The sequence below is a fragment of the Loxodonta africana genome, chromosome 7 (genome assembly GCF_030014295.1).
Source record: "Loxodonta africana isolate mLoxAfr1 chromosome 7, mLoxAfr1.hap2, whole genome shotgun sequence".
In the NCBI taxonomy this organism is placed as follows: Eukaryota; Metazoa; Chordata; class Mammalia; order Proboscidea; family Elephantidae; genus Loxodonta; species Loxodonta africana.
Genome location: NC_087348.1, coordinates 63270452 through 63291857, shown reverse-complemented (window position 1 = coordinate 63291857; position 21406 = coordinate 63270452). Strand labels below are relative to the sequence as shown.

At 44.6% G+C, this 21406-nt stretch overlaps 1 protein-coding gene across 4 annotated transcripts in view; it reads left to right on the top strand.

Annotated features, from left to right (window-relative positions):
• NAV2 (neuron navigator 2) overlaps positions 1–21406 on the top strand; it is a 459088-nt gene that overhangs the window by 274196 nt on the left and 163486 nt on the right. For all 4 annotated transcript variants that reach the window (XM_023550786.2, XM_064288347.1, XM_023550784.2 and 1 more), the window contains exons 9-10: positions 1074–1182; positions 3396–3785. In XM_023550786.2, coding sequence (XP_023406554.2) covers positions 1074–1182; positions 3396–3785 — 499 coding nt within the window. The remainder of the gene's footprint in view (positions 1–1073; positions 1183–3395; positions 3786–21406) is intronic.

Below are 21406 nucleotides of genomic sequence, written 5' to 3'. Positions count from 1 at the left end.
TACGTTAGCATCAGCTTAAACTCTGCCCAGCCAGGTGTTTTGTGGGAAATCTTGCCCAGAGAATGGATGGGCCTCCTCACCTAAGAGAAGCCTTGCTGACATCCTGTGTACGTGTGGAGGGTTCCATGCTAAGGGCTTTCCATGCCTTATCTCATTTAGTCCCGGCAGCTGTCCTTTGAGGTGGGTACTCTTGTTGTTGTTAGTTACCATGGATTCAGCTTCAACTCACAGTGACCTTATGTATAACAGAACGAAACATTGCCTGGTCTTGTGCCATCCTCATGACCATTGGTATATTTGAGCCCATTGATGCAGCTAATGTAGCAATCCCTCTCATTGAGAGTTTCCCTAGTTTTCACTGACCCTCTACCAAACATGATAGACTGGTCTTTCCTGATGGCAAGTCCAAAGTAAGCAACCGAAGTTTTGACATCTTTGCTTATAAGACTGATTTGTTCTTCTGGCAATCCACGGCATATTTTAGGAATGTAGAGTCTGAAGGATAGAGAGGGTCAGCAACTTCCTCCCAATTACACAGTAAGAAGAGGAGGCAGATTTTGAAATGACACAAGGAATCTGACAAGGGAGAAGGCAAATCTGTATCTATAGAAATATGCATGAATAATAAGTGTAGATCCAAGCCACTCTGAATTCCATTTGTAAGAGAGCCGGGAGACGGCAGCACGTACCACCCACGGTGAGAAAACAAAGTACCACTTTTGCGTGGGCAGAAAATGATCCCGCTGAAGTGATCAGATCTCAACTGTGTGCATCCTTATTGGAGATCATGTGAAATGTATTTACGTCTTAGACTAGGCGCTCTGCTTCTCCCACAAGTTAGTCTTCACCTGTTTCAGGAGGGATCAGGAGGGAGAAGACAGACTTCTTCCCATGGATGTAAAACCTTCCTTTGGGTATGCATTCAGTCATTCATCCTCACACCCTTGTTAGGCACCTTTGGTGAGCCAGGCACTGAGCACAGAACATGGTGATAATCATGATCATGGCTGCTACTCTCAGGAAGCTTACAACCTATCATAGAATTCAAATGGTCTTAACTCTCGTCTTCCCAGGGGAAGATCCAGAGGCCCGGCGCCTGCGGACAGTGAAGAACATTGCTGATCTGCGGCAGAATTTGGAGGAGACCATGTCCAGTTTACGGGGAACTCAGGTTACACACAGGTATCTACACAGTGAATTATGTACCGAACTAGATGGTAACTTGCTTTACACGCTGCTTCATGTGACTAGCAAAGTGATTTAGTTGATAGTGGAAGAAATAATCTTGGTCTCCACTTTTGTTGGAATTCTCAAGGAACATCATGCAGCATGCGAAAAGGACTGTAGGGAGCAAAAATTAGTATAGACAGATTTCTCCCAGAAGCAGAAGGTTGGTAAACCCATTCAACATAGGATCTTGTAGAACAGCTCCATTTAAATTTCACTTTCCTACGTGCAGCCTCCCAAGCTGTATCGTGCTGTTGAAATAAGCAGGTGAACTGGATTCAACCTGTGTGGTTATGTGAATAACTTGAATTCTTACCCGGTCTTCTGATACACAACACGCGGTATATTGTTGGTCATGCACGTGTATAAAACACCTAAAAAGAATGGATGATAATGTTTAAAATATGATTTTATTCGATGGAGTCTAGGATTACATTGGAAACATTTAGCAGGTTGTTTTCACTGCTGAGCAAGAAGTCAAAGAAGATGCAACCCTGGGATATTTTTCATGATTTTGGCAGGATGAAATTTTACAGTTTATGTTTGGCTTTGATAATCAAGGAAAGGTTCTAATTTCCCCCACTGAGCTCCAAGGGAGTCTCTTTGCTTCTCAAATTGTAGTTTCTGTGATAAATGGGTATAGCAGTAAGACCCCAGGGCTTCTCCTCTATCAGCAGGTTTGGCAGAATCTAGCTTAGTTAACTACTGTGGGTTCTATCAGCCCTGAAACGGGGATCCTCAGCTCAGGAAAGTAAAAACCAAACCCACTGCCGCCTACTCGATTCCAACTCATAGCGACCCTATAGGACAGAGTAGATCTGCCCCATAGGGTTTCCAAGGAACGCCTGGTGGATTTGAACTGCCGATTTCTTGGTTAGCAGCTGTAGCACTTAACCACTACACCACCAGGGTTTCCGAGTAAAGTAAGACAGCTTCCAAATCAGAGGGAAACAAAAACAGCTTGAAATATAAAACTGCCTCTTCCAAAGAAGAATCATTGGCGGTTTGTGGTGCCCTTGAGTGGCTTCTCCTAAATCTTTAGATATTTGAATGGCATGGAGTCAGATACTGGGTCCTGTGACTCTGTGATCAAGTATGAAGCATCCCTCTTACCACCATAATCATTGAAACTGACTCATATTGGTTAGACAGTGGTTTGATGGATTTCTTGGCTTGGATCTGACCTTCAGTGTAATAGGATGGTGGTCATGACAGGAGAGAAAGCCTGACGGTTTCTCCTGCAGGAAAAAATCTCCCTTTCAGCTCAGTTAAGAAATCCCAGCGTGGTCCTTGGAGGTGCAGATGACTGTCTGGACTGTGCTGTGAAAGCCTGTTTGACTGTGAAGGTGATGTAGTCCTAAAGGGTCTTTCTGAAAGTCAGGGTGGAGTTCCATCTCCTGGCAGCTTCTGACCCTTATAACTTGATTTAGTATGGATCTCAAACCCAGGCACTCCACCCATTTTGGACTTTTTGGCCCCAAAGCTTAGTTGTCATTTTAAACAAGCAAAAGTCTGGGGAGAATGGACGTTAGAGAGTTCGAACGTTAAGGCTCCCCCACCTGCTCGGCCGGGAGGGAGTTGAAGATGTGAGATGTGGGTGGATGGAGCTTCCTGGCTTTAGGAAAGAGAGCTGTGATGCAGCATCCTAGAATGAACAGGCAGGTGGTGACCTTTATGCTCATCTTTATCACTTCGGCATTTTCCATTTTCTTTCCTGGATTTAAAAAAGTAAGATCATTTAAGAAAGGTAATTAATGGTGGGATCTTGTACCATGTTTTAGGGAAAAAATGTACCTGCTGGGCTTTTAAGAATGTTGTATAGATAGGGAGCTTCCCTTTTTCATTATGGTAAGATGTCAGTAACATAAAATTTGCCATCTTAACCATGTTTAAGTGACAGTTCACACTCACACTGTTGTGCAGCAGTCACCACCCACTTCCAGAATCGAGAGTACCCATTAAGCAGTCACTCCCCATTTCTTTCCACCCCCAAGCCCGTTAGCCTCTACCTTTTTCTTTTCTAACAGAGAATATATTGGGTGGTATCTGTTGTCTTATCCTGTTTCGTGTATGCAGAATGCTTCATAATTTAAAGAAAAATTAAAGAACACATGAACTGTAAATGTTATCAGGCATACTTGGCTCTAACCCAGAGTTGGTTTTTTTAGCACGTTGGAAACCACCTTTGACACCAATGTCACCACGGAGATAAGTGGACGCAGTATCCTCAGCTTGACCGGAAGGCCTACTCCGTTATCCTGGAGACTCGGCCAGTCCAGCCCCCGGCTCCAAGCAGGGGACGCCCCCTCTATGGGCAACGGGTACCCCCCTCGAGCCAATGCCAGCCGGTTCATCAACACTGAGTCAGGTCGCTATGCATACTCTGCCCCGCTGAGAAGACAGCTGGCAACCAGGGGCAGCAGCGTCTGCCATGTGGACGTCTCAGACAAGGCAGGAGACGAGATGGAGATGGAAGGCATCAGCATGGATGCCCCCGGCTACATGAGCGATGGGGACGTTCTGAGCAAGAACATCCGGACTGATGACATTACCAGTGGGTGAGTACCTGGGGCTTCACGCTTCCTACTGAGCGAAAGAAGGCTTGGCACCTGGTTTCTCTTTGCAGGCCTTTATTTGAGTTCCCCGAAAGAGATCAAACCACCTCCTTCAGCTTCTGCTATCCTTGTGGATGGTAGCACTGCTGTCAGTCAGAAGACCTGGGCCACAGTCCAAGCTTGGCCAGTAAGTTGCTGGGTGGTGCTAGCAGGCCTCCACCCACAGCCAGAGCGATGCTGGAAAACAAACCATATTGTGTCAGGCCCTGGAGCAAACTGTGCACTTAGGATGGAGTCTAAGCTCCTTAGCATGGCGTACCTGGTCTACATGATCTAGCCTTTGTCTGCCTCTTAGATCTCATTCTACTCCGCTCCCCATTCCCCTACTGCAGCCGTCTTTTCTTTCTTTCTTCTCTTTTAATTTATTTATGTAAAAAAATTAAAAAAAAAATTTTTTTTGTTGTTAAAATACATGCAACAAAATATATACCCATTCAGCAATTTCTACGTGTATAGATCAATGCTACATTCTTTACATTTTGTCATCGTTCTCATTATCTCTACCCATATTGTTTTACCACCATTAATTTTTATACTTTTCTGCCCTTAAAGTTCTCATTTGTGCTTTAGAGTTACTATTGTCAGTTTGATCACAGATAGTTCTTTAAATGAGCAAAATGTTCCAGGTTGACATTCTTTATTAATTGAGCTAAGCTGTTGTTTTGTTACACAAGACTTCATGGGATAGTTTTCAGTTAAAGGTTTAGAGATTATTTCAGGACAACAAATTTGGGGGTTCCCTCAGTCCCAGTGGATCCATTTAGTCTGGTTTCCATAGAAGTTTGATGTTCTGTTCCATATTTTTCCTCCTTTTGATCAGGATCCATCTGTTGAGTCCCTGATCAAAACATTCAGTAGTGGTAGCTGGGCACCAACCATTTCTTCTGGTCTCATTGCAGCCATCTTTTCTGCTCCTCAGTCTTGTCAAGTTCTCCTATATTTCACAGCCTATGCACTTTCTGGTTCTCGGACTGGATCCTCTTTTCTCAGATCTCTGCATGGCTGGTTCCTTCTTGCTGCTCAGTTGTCACATCTTCAGAAAGGCCCCCCTTGACCATTCAACCTGAAGTAGTTTGTGTGTCCTGCCCCTACCCAGTCATCTCCAACACATTACCCTGTCTTATTCTCCTTTGGAAGCTTTGTCACTATTTGAATTTATCCTGGTTATTTGTTTATGTTTTATTGCCGCCCCCCCCCCACTACAATAAGTGCCATGAGTCCAGGGACACCATCTGCCTTATTCATTGCTCATGAATCTCCAGTGCCTATCTCAGTGATCTGTGCATAATGTTGTTGGTTGCTGTCGAGTTGACTCCAACTCACGGCAACTCCACATACAACAGAACAAAATGTTGCCCAGTCCTATGCCATCTTCATAATCATTGCTATGTTCAAGTCCATTGTGGCAACCACTGTGTATTCTGAGTACCGAATCCACCAGCCACTCCTTGGAAAACTTTTGGGGCAGATCGACTCTGTCCTATAGGTTCGCTATGAGATGGAATTGACACGATGGAAATGGGTTTAGTTTGGTTTGGTTTCCCACATAAAGGGCTCATCTTCTAGCACTATATCAGACAATATTCTCTTATAATCCATAGGGTTTTCATTGGCTTATTTTTGAAAGTAGTTTGTCCTAGTTTGGAAACTCTGTCCATTATGGCTGACCCTGCTGGTATTTGAAATACCAGTGGCATAGCTTCTAATATCATAGCAACATGCAAGTCACCACAGTAGGACAAATTGACAGATGGGTGGTGATTGTACATAATAGCCTGTAAGTATTGCTGAATGAATGAATGCATGGATCAATGAATGAACTTCCCTGTTTCACGGTTTGTTCATATGTAAAGCTCAGGGGAGGGATGAGATGATGTCTGAGGAACGCTGTAGATGGAGCAGGCCCTGATTTTGTGTACCATGAGGCCTGGCTTCTTGTTTGTTAGCTCCGCTTGCATATCAGCATGTAACTTTAGGGATGTTTCTTTACTTCACTGGCCTGAGACTTACTTACCTGTTAAGTGAGCTGCCTCAAAGTTCTCCAGGATCTTTTCTACCTAGAACATTCTAGCAATCAAATTACAGATAATCAAAATAGGGTAGAATAATCATGCCACTCATTTCCATGAAAATAGTGATCAAGCACCTCATGGATGTGTTAATATTTTCGTAATTTTAATAATAGCTAACTCTCCTACTATGTGCCAAGCACTATGCTAGGTGCTTGCATCTATTGTTTAATCCTCACAGCAATCCCTTGAGATAGATAGTATCATAATCCCTGTTTTACAGATGAGAAAACCAAGGCCCAGGAAGGATAAACAACTTGGTCACAGTCCCTGCAGCCATTAAGGGGCAGAGTCCAGGGGCTGTGCCTCCAGACACCATGTTGCTCAGCCACCATGCTGCACCAGTGTGGCCAATGTTTTATTGAGGCCTTGAAATAGTACAACTGCTAGAATTTGTATTTCAAAATGAACTCCCTTTTTGCTTTGTTCTGCTTGTCTGGCTAGGAGCCCTGGTGGCACAGTGGTTAAGAACCCAGCTGCTAACCAAAAGGTCAGCAGCTTGAATCTACCAGCCACTCCTTGGAAACGCTTTGGGACAGTTCTGCTCTGTCCTATAGACTCGCTATAATTCGGAATCGACTCGACGGTCATGAGCAGCAGTGGGTACCTGTCTGGCTAGAAGTGTTCTTTTATTTACTTAAAAGCCTGAGCGTAGAGGTGCTTTGGCTTTCTGCCTGTCGATTTTATTTTGAAGGCAGAAACCATCAAACTCTCAGAATATAACACATTTCTGCTCTCTGGAATGACTGGGAAAGTTAATTGGCACATTAGATGATCTAGTTAATTTGAAGCATCGTCTTGTATTTATTTCTAGCTTTCTGTAAACGTGGGAAACAGTAACGTATACCTATTGCTAAAATTAAAAAGCACATCATTTAACCTTATTATTATTTAGAAGACTTTTGGTATCCAGCATGCCTCAAGGTGATCATTATCAATTACCATCGTAATATACTACCAAAAAGTCATGCTTATTTCTTGAGGGTTCTGTGCCCTGTAATATAGAGTTTATTGTCAGACGAGGCTTTTAAACATAAAAAACCTGTTGCTGCCGAGTCGATTCTGTCTCATAGCGACCCTCTAGGACAGAGTAGAACTGCCCCCATAGGGTTTCCAAAGAGCTGCTGGTGGATTTGAACTGCCGACCTTTTGGTTAGCAGTCAAGCTCTTAACCACTGCATCACCAGGGCCCCTTTAAACATAAAAAAACCCAAACCAAACCCATTGCAGTCAAGTCGATTCTGGCTCCTAATGACCCTAAAGGACAGAGTAGAACTGCCAATTGGGTTTCCAAGGAGTGACTGATGGATTTGAACTGCCGACCTTTTGGTTAGCAGCCGAAGCACTTAACCACTATGCCACCAGGGTTTCCTTAATAAAAGGTTAGTAAATTTATTTTGATGTAGTACTGACAGTTTCCACAAGGTGGAGATATTGACACATTCTAAACTGGAGAGGAGTGATGTCATAGTGAGAAAATCCTGGTTTCTTTACCCAAACCAGAGTCATTACCTTTGCTAAAAGCACGAGTGTTTACATTTCAGGTTCTGCTTTGTGAAGCTTACACTTTTAGCATATGAGATAGTGCTTAGGACAAGTGTAGATAAGAGTGCTAAGAGTAAGCAAAGCACCCAATTACTGAAATTGGAGAAGTCTCGTCTGGGTTTTTCTTCCTCCTTTCCTCTTAATACAGGAATGTATCTGCAAAATGAGGAGAGTTAACCAGATGGGTTTTTATACTCCTCCGAGGTGCAGCATTCTAGAACGCGTAAGTTTACGCTCTGGAAAGGCATGTGAGTTTCTGCTTTGAGGCCAGTTTGCCTTTCTGAATGCTGAGTTCTGGGCAAGTCAATTAATTTTCTATTCATTTTTCCCCCCATATTGAAATGACAATGTTATAGATATTTAAGGATTGGTATTTTACTCTACACTTCAGAATCTAAGAAATAAATCGTCGTTGAGACAATTGATACAGTGGAAAGAAAGCAAGTTGACATATCAGACAGACCAGGGCTTAAACCCAGCTCTCCCACTTGCTAGCTCTGTGACGTTGTTAGGTGCTGTCCAAGTTGGCTTTGACTCATCATGACAACATGTGACAGAGTAGAACTGTCCCATAGGGTTTCCAAGCCTGTAATAGTTAAAAGAACAGAACCACTGCGTGGGTTCAAACTGCCTACATTTCGGTTAGCATCCAAGTACTTAACCCTTGCACCACCAGGGCTCCATATGTGGCGTTAAACCAGAAAACCAAACACATTTCCATAGAGTCAACTCCCACTCGTAGCGACCCTATAGGACAGAGTAGAACTGCCCCATAAGCATGTCATTTGATTTCCCTAAACCTTGAAGCACAACAATTAACATAGTTTTAAAATTTTTGCAATTAGATTTTGTGTGTTTATCAGATATATGTCATTATCAGATACAATCTTAAAGAAAAATCTAATTGCAAATATTTGTCACCCGCAAACATCCAGGTACTCAGAAACAATGAGATGATTAAAGTTTTCATCCAAATCTTTGTTTGACTTGGTGAAAACACAGCCTTGATGTATGAGTAACGTACAAGTCCACACAGAGGCTCTTTGAGAAAAAGTCTCGTTAAAATTTACAGCAAGTTTATTTTAAAAGTCTGAGAGAGAAATTCTGATTTCTGAAAACCCTATAACCTTTGTTTTTAAAATAGCGCGGTGCCTTGGCTTAGTCGTCTTTTTTGGGTACCAAAAAAAAAAAAAAAAAATTTTTTTTCTACTTTGTTTTCTTCACTGGATGTGTGTGTTTTGTGTAACTTTCAATTCTAGGGAAGGTGGGGCTAAAATTTGTTTATTAGCTCGGAGTTTAGCTAAGAACCTAATGACAAATGCTTTTTTTTCTTCTTCTTCTTGGTAGTTTCACTTCATTTTAATTTATTTTGATTTTGTTGCTGAGAATATACTCAGCAGAACATACACCAGTACAACAGTTTCTCCATGTGACATGGATGACATTCTTTGAGCTGTGCAGCCATTCTCACCCTCCTTTTTTGAATTGTTCCTTCACCGTTAACGTAAACTCTCTGCCCCCTAAGTTTCCAGTCTAATCTTTCGAGTTGGTGTTGTCAATTTGATTCCATCTGTGTAGTTCTCAAAAAAGCACAATGCTCAAGGCAAGCGTTCTTTACTAGTTAAGCTAAACTATTGTTTGGTTTAAAGACTTAGGGGCTATTTTTAATTTAATGCTTGAGATTTAAAGATTATCTCAGAGCAATGGTTTCAGGGGTTCATCTAGCCTCGATGACTCCAGAAAGTCTGGATACCATGGGGGAGAATTTGAAATTCTGCATTTTCCCCCTTTTGATCAGGAGTCTTTGTTTTGGGGTGTGTGTTTGTCAAACCTTGTATTGTATTTGGTTTGTATCAGGCATGTTCTAAGCACCTTACTGGTTGTCACCTGATCTCACCACTTCCTTTTATTAGGTTGATAAATTGGGCATTGACTAAGTGGAAAAGAATTTAAAATAACAGATGAAGATGTCTTTCACTAATTTTTGATCTGTGAAGTCAATCCATCTACTGATATTCTATTTCATGTTCTAGAAATTCAGAGAGCCATATGGTACAGAGTAAAATTAAAGCAACAGACTTAGCATCCGTATGTTTGGAAGCCTTTTTTTTTCTTTGAAAGGAGGCACTGAATTGTATAATCTTCCCTGCGAGGACATCAGCAGTTTCTCCCCAAGTACCTTTGATACTCCCCATTGCCTTTGGGAACCAGTCTAAACTCCTTAACTGAATGGGGAAGGCTCTTTACAATCCTCTCTTCATCTGCCTTCCCTACCGTACCCCTGGCCCCATCTCCTCTCACATCCCCCACATTTGCCACTGCTTTAGGCTCCTTGCTATTTCCCAAAGGCTGTTTCTAGGTCTCTGCAAAGCTCCAGAAATGCTGCTTCCTTCTGCCTGGAAATCCCTTCTCTTTTGAGAATACCCAGGTAGTGCAAATGGTTAACAGGCTTGGCTGTTAACTGAAAGATCAAACGTTTGAGTCCATCAGAGGTACCTTGGAAGAGAGGCCGGGTGACCTGTGTTGAAGAATCAACCTTTGAAAACCCTACAGAGCACAATTCTACTCTGACACACATGGGGTCACCGTGCATTGGAGCTGACTCGGTGGCAACTGGTCATGCCCTCTGACAGATCCTAAAACCACCACCCCGTGATGCCCTGGACTCTCCCAGTCAGGGTGAGTTTTGTCTCCTGTGCTCCTGGTGCCCTTGGTTCACCCCTAACGCTACATGTAACTCTTTCATTTTTTTTTGTTAAATAATGTTGTGTTTTCTGTGCAGGTTTATACAACAGTTTATGTTTCCATTCAGCAGTGACATTGGTTACATTCTTCACAGTGCATGAACATTCTCATTTCTGTTCTTGTTGTTCCGTTCCCATTAATATTGGTTCCCTCCCCCCTTACATTGTCATCTTTGTTTTAAAGTCATTGTTGACCATATAGGTGAGTTTTTAAAAGAGCACAGAGCTCATGGGTGATATTCTTTAATTTGTGAGCCACTTGTTATATAGCTAAAAGGTAACCTCAGGGGCTAGTTTGAGTTCAGAATTTAAAGAGTATCTCAGGGCAATAGTCTCAGGGAGTCGTCTAGTCTCAGCTGGTCCAGTAAGTCTGTTTCTGGTTGTCCCTTTTTTTTAAGAATTTGAGGTTCTGTTCCACATTTTTCTCCCATTCCATCAGGGTCCATCTACTGTGGCCCTGACTAGAATGGCCACCATCTAGTTCTTCTAGTCTCAAAGGAGGTGAGGCCGTGGTTCGTGTAGACTATTATTCCTGTAGTCTAGTTTTTTCTTTGAGTCTTTGGTGTTCTTTCTCTTTATTCTGGGTAAGTGGAGGCCAATAGTTGTATCTTAGGTGGTTGCTCGCAAGCTTTTAAGATCTCAAGCACTACTCTCCAAACTGGGATGTATAATATAACTTTATGAACTATATTGTGTGGGACTGGGTCATTCTTTTTATTTTTGTAACCCTTTCATTTTACTTGTTGGAGTGTCTGATAGGAGGTGGATGCTGTTGGAAAAGAACATGGTGGCTCAGCCCAATGAACTGGAGCGAGCCCTTAACCTTTGAGGATTAGAGATAGAGCATGACAAGTACCTGGCAAAGAGGCAGGGTTGTTCGAGAAATGTCCACACTCATGCGTGTACGTGTGTGTCCACTAAACTCAGAGCTCCTCGAAGGCAGACAGTGCCTATTATTTTTCTAAGTCCCGGGACTAGCATGGTATTTAATAAATATTTTGTGAACGAATGATCTATTCTTGGTGCCTAACTCCACAAGACCTTGGGTTTATATAATTTGCTATCTCCAACTGTGAAACCCAGTAATTCTGTTTACAGGACCCCCCCCCCCCAAAAAAAACCAAACCTAGTCCCATCGAGTCGATTCCAACTCATAGCGACCCTATAGAACGGAGTAGAACTGCCCCATAGAGTTTCCAAGGAGCGCCTGGTGGATTTGAACTGCCGACCCCTTGGTTAACACCCTTAGCTCTTAACCACTACGCCGCCAGGGTTTCCCGTTTACAGGACGCTTGGAGAAAATCACCCTAACCTGCGGTGTCTTTCTGCTGCAGTGCCTGACTCCATCTAGTGGCCAGTGTAGGATGCGATGCTGTGATTTCGATGACTTTTAGCTCTAAGAATCATTGTATTGGTTTCTGATCCCCAGCTGGTGGTACCTGGGGCTAAGGAAGCAGAAGTTGTAGCAGTTTGCTTGTCTTTTAGAAGCAGCCTGGCTGATGAGCCAGCTGTTTTTCACTGTTGGCTTTTTGATGGCCAGATCATGTCTGTCAGGTGGCAGGGATTACTCCATTAGCAGATACTACGTGTGTTATGTACATCATAGGAGACTGAGCCCCAGGCTTCCTTAGAAGCTGAGGAAGCCATCCCTGCTGAACTACTTGTAGCTCCATAAATATGTCAGAGTGTTTGATATTTCTGTACTGTTTGCATGTACAGTACCCTGTGTTTAGATTGCCTTTTCCATCATTGCCTGCTAGTCACCTCCTCTCTGAAGCCTTCCTTGATTCCATTCAAGCACAGGTCTTGGCTCCTTCTTCTGGGCTTTCATGGTACTTAATGTCTACTTTGTAGTAGCATTGATCTCACAACATCAGAATTATTATTTTGATGCTCATTTATCTGTGGACATCTTTTGTTTACTCTTCTTTGTGTCAAAGCGCTTTGCACAATGCCCAGTGCAGAGCAGATTCTTAGTCAATATTTAACTAATGTGCGTGAGGGAGGGACCATGACTTTCCTGCCTTTAAGAGTCCATATTGGGGTGAAGAGAAGGTGTAGTACCCAAAACCAAAACCAAACCCATTGCCACCAAGATGATTCCGACTCATAGCGAGCCTAGTAGGACAGAGTAGTACTGCCCCGTGGAGTTTCCAAGGAGCTCCTAATGGATTCCAACTGCCTACCTTTTGGTTAGCAGCTGTAGCCACTACACTACCAGGGTTTCCGGGTGCAGTACAGGGCTAGGAAATGATATAAGCCATTTCAGTGGGAGTTCACGAGACCTCCTGAAGGTCAGAATAGTGGGAGACCTTTGTGACAAGTTTGGACCTGCCCTACACTTGAGGCCTAAGGACACCAAGATTCCATAACACGTTCACAGTTACAACAAACAAAAAGTGTATAATCACACCTGATATTCCACTGGGCCTTACTTTGCCATTTAAGAGGAGACTTTTTCTTTAATTCATAGTTCTACAGTTGGCAGAGGCTACTGTTGTGGACTGAATTGTGTCCCCCCCCCCCCAAATATGTATTGGAATCCTAACCCCTGTACCTGTGGCGAAGGAGCCCTGGTGGCACAGTGGTTAAGCATTTGGGTGCTAACTAAAAGGTCGGTGGTTTGAACCCGCCCAGTGCCTCTGCAGGAGAAAAGAACTGGAGATCTGCCCCTGTAAAGATTACAGCCTAGGAGACTCTATGGTGCAGTTCTACTCTGTCACATGACATTGCTATGAGTCAAAATCAACTTGCTGGCATAGAACAATGACAATACCTGTGGATGTAATCCTGTTTAGAAATGAGGTTTTCTTTGTAAATGAGGACATACCAGTGCAGGGTGTGTTCTAAATCTAATCATTTCTGAACTATAAAAAAGAGCAGATTAGAAGACAGACATGTGGGGAAGATGGTGGTTTTGGTACTAGATCAGTGGTTCTCCACCAGCAGCAATTTTGCCCCCAGAGGACATTTGGCAATGTCTGGAGACATTTTTGGTTGTGAAAATTGAGGGCGTGGAGTACTACTGTGTAGAAGCCAAGCACCCTATAGAGTGCAGGACAGTCCCCCACAACAATGAGTTATCCAGCTCAATATGTCAGTAGTCCCAGGGTTGAGAAACCCTGCTCTAGATAGGAGACCCCAGACTCTCAGTCTTGCATTCCCTCTCAGTTTTCCTTACAAGATGACACCTGGTGTAGAGAGGGAGAAGATTGCTTGCATCACTCACGGCAAGGAGGAAACTCAAGGTCGCGAGTACAGTGCCCTCTGGTCTCCGTGGCTGTAAAACATGGCATCAGGGCATGGTGCCTTCTCCTCCAACTTCACAAGGAGGAAGGAGAATCACTATCAGCATTGAGGGCCCAAGGCTGGTGGCTGTGAGGTGGAGGCCAGACACACCTCCATCCTCCAAACTTTTTACCATTTCTGACACCAGCTGTCCCTCCCACAGCACTCTCTGCTTCTCTGCCAGGCTTGGTAATTCATTGCAATGGCCACACAAACCTCACAGACCACACTCACAGTTAAGGGGTTTATTAGACAAGTAACAGGTTATAATTCAGGATTAGGAATGACTCAGGGTACAGTTTTTCAGTCCAGACAACTTCTCAGCTGTGCCCACAGGCAGACTCTTTGTTCTCTTCCCCCTCTCCCCCCATCCTTTCCCCCTCCATCTCTGCCTCTCAGGCAGAGTTTGACCTCTACCCTGCTCAGGCAACTGTTATGAAAGCTTTTTAGCTTCACCTGATAAGTGCCCAGAAGCATCCCACTAGCGCTCTCTCTCTGTCTCCTGAGCCTAAGAGGTTCTCAGCCCAAGGATCCCAAAGGATGTGCTCTACTCCTAGCTCTTCTTTCTTGATGGTAGTGAGGTCCCCCTTTCCACCTCTGGGATGGTGCATTTTAAGCCTAGCAGGATGGTAAAACTGACCAGTTTACTCATTAGGGTTCCATATACCTTATTTGCATGATCCCACCCCTACAAGTGTTCTATGCACCTTTTTTGCTTTGTTAACACGCTGTTCAATCCCCTTTGTGGGCCACAAGCACCTTATTTGCATAGCCCCACCCAATAATTTGGTAGGAGTTTTAAGACCATGGCGAGAAAGGCTGCATAAAAGTGATCCAGAAAGGGCCACATAAACCAGAGACTACATCAGCCTGAGACGAGAAGAACTAGATGATGCCCAGGTACAACCAATGACTGCCCTGACAGGGAACACAACAGAGAACCCCTGAGGGAGCAGGAGAGCAGTGGGATGCAGACCCCAAATTCTCATAAAAAGACCAGACTTAATGGCCTGACTGAGACTAGAAGGACCCCAGAGGTCATGGCCCCCAGATCTTCTGTTAGCCCAGGATAGGAACCATTCCCGAAGCCAACTGTTCAGACAGGGATTGAAATGGACTATGGGATAGAAAATGACACTGGTGAGGAGTGAGCTTCTTGGATCAAGTAGACACATGGGACTCTGTGGGCAGCTCCTGTCTGGAGGGGAGATGAGAGGGCAGAGTGGGTTAGAAGCTGGCCAAATGGACACGAAAACACAGAGTGGAGAGAGAAAACATGCTGTCTCATTAGGGGGAGAGCAACTAGGAGTATATAGCAAGGTGTATATAAATTTTTGTATGAGAGACTGACATGATTCATAAACTTTCACTTTAAAGCACAATAAAAATTTTTAAAAAAAACAAAACTGATCCAATCCGCTGCAAGGGCAATGTCCCTTATTTGCATGGTTGCTGCCTACCCTACTAGTATTAGTGGCTCAAATCTATTTAAAAAAAAAAAAAACTATAGCTAAGGTAATTTATATTCTGGTTCGTGTCTGTCTATCTCTATCGCTTTACATGATGAGACCCTGGGGCTGCTTCTGCCCTTCCTTGGCCTCTTCTGAATGCCCACTGGCCATACTCTTGTGGTCCGGTGGGTCACCCATCAGTCCTGGCCCAGGTCATTGGCTCATAGCCCTCCATGCAGAGCCACCTCCCCCACCACCCATTGTCCTCTTGTGGTCTTGCCAGCCAGTGAGGGTCCCATCCATGCCACCTGGGAAACAAGGAGGCTCAGGAAAAGTAAACCTCAAGATCTCTTTCTCCCTTATGGCAGTACTCCAGATTTCATGTTGCTGTCTATGACTGTGTCCTGGGTTGACCTGCAAGGCCTCCTAAAACCCCCAAAAGGACAGCAGAAATAAAACCCTTCTCTACTGCACTTATCTAATGCATCTCCTTCTCCTGCCTCCTCTTCCTTCCCATCATTCCCTCGGGCTGGGAAGAGGTAGACCTTTCTTTGAGCCCTCCTTCATTAGATCTCCTTCCCACCATAAAGCAACAAGCCTCATGGTTGCAGCAAAAGGGATCTCCTCACTACACTATAGGAAAATGCTCTGACCTGCTAGAGTCTTGGATATAAATGGAAACTGAAGGAAATTAACAGATCCTCTTAAGCAAAAATCTGTTTATGCTGTTGTTTCTTGAGGTTATTATTATGCTATGAAATCCTTTTTTTGTTTGTTTTTTTGAATAGCAAAAACTAAATATTAACTCTTTTGGTGTGACTGATTCCTTCTGTTACATCGGAATTTACTGCCCAGGCAGCTGGATGCCTTAGGTACATAGTCATCTACTCAGAAAAAACAGGAAGGAGTCCACCTACTCAATGTAAAAATGAAGTGATGTTTCTCTTCCTGCTGGAGTCTAAGTGAGATGCTACACATGTCGGTGCTGCTCATTATGAAAATAGGGAGATGTGATCGTGCCGTGAAGCTTGCTGGACCAGTCTGGACTTCTTTCTGGGGCTTTAGCCTAAAACTTAGGGGACAAAATGTTATCCCAAGAGCCAGCCTTACCCCTTGATGGGTGCTTCCTGTTTTTGTGACTTCTAGCCATAGCCATAGCGTTTAAAAGTCAAAGTGTTTGAAAATGTTACACACACACACACACACACACACACTCTTTTACTCACATACACATAATTACATACACGCACACATCAGAAAGACACCCATATAAAATATTTCTGTTGACTGTTTCTGCACACTAATTAGGAGAGAACAAAGCCCATACCTTTTGCAAGCTCTAAAAGGTTAGGGTCAAGACTGTCTTGAACATTCACGTATCTTCATTGGCTACCACAGTGCCTGTCCCATTGTATGTAGTCAATAGATGTCTGCTGAATGAATGTTGCCTCTGACCTTAAACATGGTATACCTCTAAATAAATACATGCCTAAGATTGAAGCCCCCTTGAACTTAAGGCCCTGGCCACTCAGCCTTTCCCCTCCTGGGTCTTGCCTTGTACTCTTTGACTATTCCAGACCTTTGGACCACCTCTATCCCGGTGAGCTCAACATTGACAACACAGGAAAAGGAACAGCTCAGAATAAAAGGGGCCATTTGCTGTGTAGGGTAGTGGAACATGGAGATGCCCCTTGCCCTCTCTTCCTCCAACAGTGATGGGACAAATGTGTGAGGTGTTTCTCACCAAGTCAGCACAGAACACAGAACACAGAAAGCAGCACCGTGCATCAAAAAGAGTGCATTGATAGCATGAAAGACTCTTTCTTATCTGGTGAACGTTTCCCATGGTCGTTCCAGGGCCAGACCTGGAGAGACCTTGACAGGCTGTTGTTCCTGGCAAACTGATAGGAGAGGAAGCCAAAAGACTCCTTGATCCAAAATGCACTTCAGAAGCCAAGATAAATGACTTCAGGCAAGGCTGCCCTGAAAGGCGCTGGGTCATGGCAAGTCCTCACAGAGTGTGGCAGGCATCTCTGTGGATTTGAAAAGGGTAGCCTCTCAGGCCCATCTGAGTGAAACTATCTAGGCTTGAAAGATTTGAAAATCTCAGGTTGCCAGCCGGTCACTGGGATGGTCGTAGTAGCATTAGGAAGACTGCACTGTCCTGGAAAGGGACTGACTCAGATCTGTAGGCACACAGATCTTTGGGGCCTTGGGTACGTCACTTGCCCCTAATGCACTGTTGTTGTTAGCTGCTTTCTAGTTGGCTCCCAACTCATGACAGCCCCATGCTCAACAGAATGAAACACTGCCCAGTCCTGCTCATCCCTGTCATCTGTTGAGGATCGGACCACTGTGATCCACAGGGCTTTCATTGGCTGATTTTTGGAAGTAAATATACCAGGTCTTTCTTCCTAGTCCTTCTTAGTCTGAAAGCTCTGCTAAAACCTTATTCAGTGACCTGTTCAATACACAAGTCTCCACTGACAGATGGCTGGTGACTTTGCATAAGGTGCCTTGGCCGGAATCAAACCCAGGTCTCCCGTATGGAAGGTGAGAATTCCATGAGCCACCAATGCCTCACTCCTAATATGCCACCCACGTCTTAGCACACACACTTTAAAAATACAAATGAGGCTCCAAGATGGCATTAGAGGCCCAGAGTATCCCAAGAGGTTAGTGACAGGGTAGGCCAGATCCCAGTCTAGGGGTCTCTCCAATCCACTCTGCTCACCTCAGTGTTTCCTCACTGACAGGTCTTAATGGTGCATGACTTCACAGAAACCATAAATATTTTTCCGTGTTCGATATTTTCCTTGGTGTTAAGTATCCCAGGCAAATACACTGACCTGTTTTCACAAGCAGCTGTCTGGGTAGGGTAAGAAAGCACAGACAGTCATGGGGGTGGGGAGGATTAATTTCCTCTCATGGTTGTGATTTCACCTGACGCTGGGGTGGGAGGTTGATTGATGGCTCTGACTACCAATGTCAGTTGTCCCTGAGGCATCAATTTTCTAACTCTTCTTCCATTCATGCTAAGCCTACTTGATTACTGAGTGTGGGAAATCTATCAGCCCTTATCGGCAGCTGGATAGGTAGTTTTATCAGAGGAGAAAGAACAATTGAGTTAAAAACACCCTGAATGAGGAGGAAGTCTCCCACGTTCCCCAGCCTACCCTAGCACCCAAGCCACTGTTGGTGAGGATGGATTTAGCAGGCAGAGAGCAGGATTAAAACAAGATTGACAGAACAGGCATGTGGAAAAATGAAGTGTGGTGCAGCTCAGACATGGCAGCTCAGACCACCACTCATGTCTAATAGCAAATGTTAGCCTAGTAGTTTATGGGCAAGAGATGAAAAAAGGGGTGACTTGTCTTCTCAGGAAACTGGGTTTAGAGCCCTGACTTTTTGGAAATTTCCATGCTTGGTTTGAGATTTGTGTCCTCTTCTACCTCCCCCTGCCCATAGCATTCTAAGAAAAAAACAACCAAACCTGTTGCCATCGAATGGATTCCAACTCATAGTGACCCTATAGGACACAGTACAACTGCTCCGTAGGGTTTCCAGTGCTGTAATCTTTACAGAAGCAGATTGTCACATCTTTCTCCCGAGTAGCGGCTGGTGAGTTCAAACCATTTACCTTTCAGTTAGCAACCAAGCACTTAACCACTGCACCACCAGCACTCCCCTAGCATTCTACAGGGAAGGAAAAGTTAAAGGGAACAAAAAAGGGTGCTTTGGGAGAAGGAAAGCATACCTCAGGCCCTTCTTGATTGGTCCCTGAAGGGACTACTCGTCACCTGCCTTCCCATCCTAGTGACATCTTTCCGGTCCCAGAACCTTCAAAGCAGCTTCTCCTGGGCAGTGAAACTGGAAATCCTTCCTTTGGTTTGCCTTGCAGGGAGGCTGCACAGGAAAGGCAGTAAAATTCCATTTAGCAAGTGTTTATTGAGCTCATTGTCTGCTAGAGACTATGCAAAAGGCATTGAGGCCCAGGAAAATCAAGACACGGTCCTCAAGATCCTAAATTATGGGAGGAAGAACGTGGAACAGAAGACTGCTAAGGAGACCAGTGAGGGAGCAATGAAAACTGCTAGAACGAGGAATGGGACCAACAGAGAATACTGGAAAGTAGGGGTCAGTGGGAAGAGTGTAGGCTATGGAGTTAGACCTGGATTTTAGTGCTGGTTCTACTACTCTTAGCTCTGTGTCCTTGAGCCAGCTGTTTAACCTCACTGTGTTCATCTCATAGGGTAGTTGTGAGGCTTTAATGAGGTCGTGTGAAGTCTCGGCCCAGTGCCTGGTACGCATGTACTAAGCACCCAGGATATGTCACCTTGAGGACTAAGGTGCGCCTGACCCAAGCCATGGTATTTTCAATTGCCTCATATGCTTGAGAAAGCCGGACGATGAATAAGGAAGACTGAAGAAGAATTGATGTATTTGAATTATGGCATTGGCAAAGAATATTGAATATACCACCGACTGCCAGAAGAATGAACAAATGTATCTTGGAAGTAGTACAGCCAGAATGCTCCTTAGAAGCGAGGATGGTGAGACTTTGTCTCGCTTACTTTGGACATGTTATCAGAAGAGACCAATCCTGGAAGAGGACATCATCCTTGGTAGAGAGTCAGCAAAAAAGAGGAAGATGATCAGGATGGATTGACACAGTGGCTGCAACAGTTGGCTCAAATATAGCAGTGATTGTGAGGATGGCACAGGACGGGGCAACATTTTGTTCTGATATACACTGAGTCTCTGTGAGCTGGAACCAACTCAACAGCACCTAACAACAACAGATATTTTACCACCATGATGTCTACCACCACCATTAGCAGCTGCAGCATCTTCAGGGCATGTGAGCTGGGCCTTGAAGGATAAACAATTGACCGGGAAGAGCAAAGACATGAAGACAGGTGGGCATGGAGCATGCTATCAGAATGGTGGCTGGTGAGTTTGACAGAGTGTAGAATATGAGGGACGATGAGGAGAGGAGATGGGAGGCTGGAGAGAAGACCGGAGGCAGGAGTGTGCATCCCCACCTCCAAGACCTGTGGGCTTGATCTCAAAGGCAGTGGGAACACATAACTGGGAAAGGAATGCACTTGGCAAGCTTCACAAGGGATGGGTTAGAGATTCAACACAGGATGGAGATGGGGCTTAGGTCAGAAGCTATTAGAGTCCAGAAGGGCAGTGACATGACTGGATTAAGGCAGAGGCCATGTGAACAGACATACAGAGGGGTGAAAGATTTATCACATTAAACTTAGCCTGATAGGGGGCAGATGGACAAAGGGTCAGCTGAGACCAGGACAACTCCCATGTCCCCAGTCTGGGCTGAAACTGGCTGTGAAATAGTTGACATTTATCTTCAGCACCCTCTGTCCTTTTCCAGCTTTTCCTCTGGCCTCTGGGCACCCACCCAATGTTCTCAAATTGTCTCAGGCCTCCAGGCCACCCCCAGACCAGGGTTGGCTGAATGTTTAATCAGAGTAAGTGGCAGGCTATGGAATATGGTTACAGGCACTCTAGGAGAAACCCCAACTCTCAGACCTTTCAGTCCTTGCCCTGGAGAAGCTGGGAGCCCAGGGGCAGAGACTGCCCTGTGTGCCAACCATTAATTCTAACACAAGGCATGTGGTCCATGTTAGCACTGAGAGGGAAAATGCTATGGGGGCTCCAAGGAAGATCTGAGAATAGGCCAGGCCCCCATGGAAGCCTTTTTACCCTTGTGGGAAGCCAGCTCTCCTCACCTGCAAAGAAGAATAATAATGCCTGGAGTTTCAGTGAAGATTGAATAAGGTGGTGTAGGCAAAGTGCCTGGGGCATTATAAACGGAAAACCAAACCAGATGCCACTGAGTCAGTTCTGACTCATGGTGACCCCGAGTGTGTCAGAGTAGAACTGTTCTCCATAGAGTTTTCAGTGGCTGAGATATCTCTGAATTAGATTCCCAGGTCTTTCTTCCAGGATACCTCTGGGTGAATCAGGGCTTCGAACTGGTTTCTTCGGGTTTGAACCCCTACTGAGAATTTGCATTTCCACTCCCAGGTATACTGAATCAGAATGCACATTTTAATAAGATCCCCCAGGTGATTCTTATCCATAGTAAATTTTGAGAATCACTGCTTTTCTAGTGGTTCTCGGAATTGGTCCCTAACCAGCAGCATTAGCATCACCAGGGAACTTGTTAGAAATGCAAATTATCAGCAGGGGTTTGAACAAGAATTAACTGGTTTGAAGCCCTGGGGTGAATTCAAACCACCCACCTTTCCATTACTAGCTGAGCTCTTAACCGTTTGTGCAACCCAGGGACTCCTTGGTGCATTATACCAAACCAGACCAAAGCCATTGCCATTGAGTCAGTTCCCATTGAGTCAGTTCCCGCTCATAGCCACCCTATAGGACAGAGTAGAACTGCCCTATAGGGTTTCCAGGGAGTAGCTGGTAGATTCGAGCTGCTG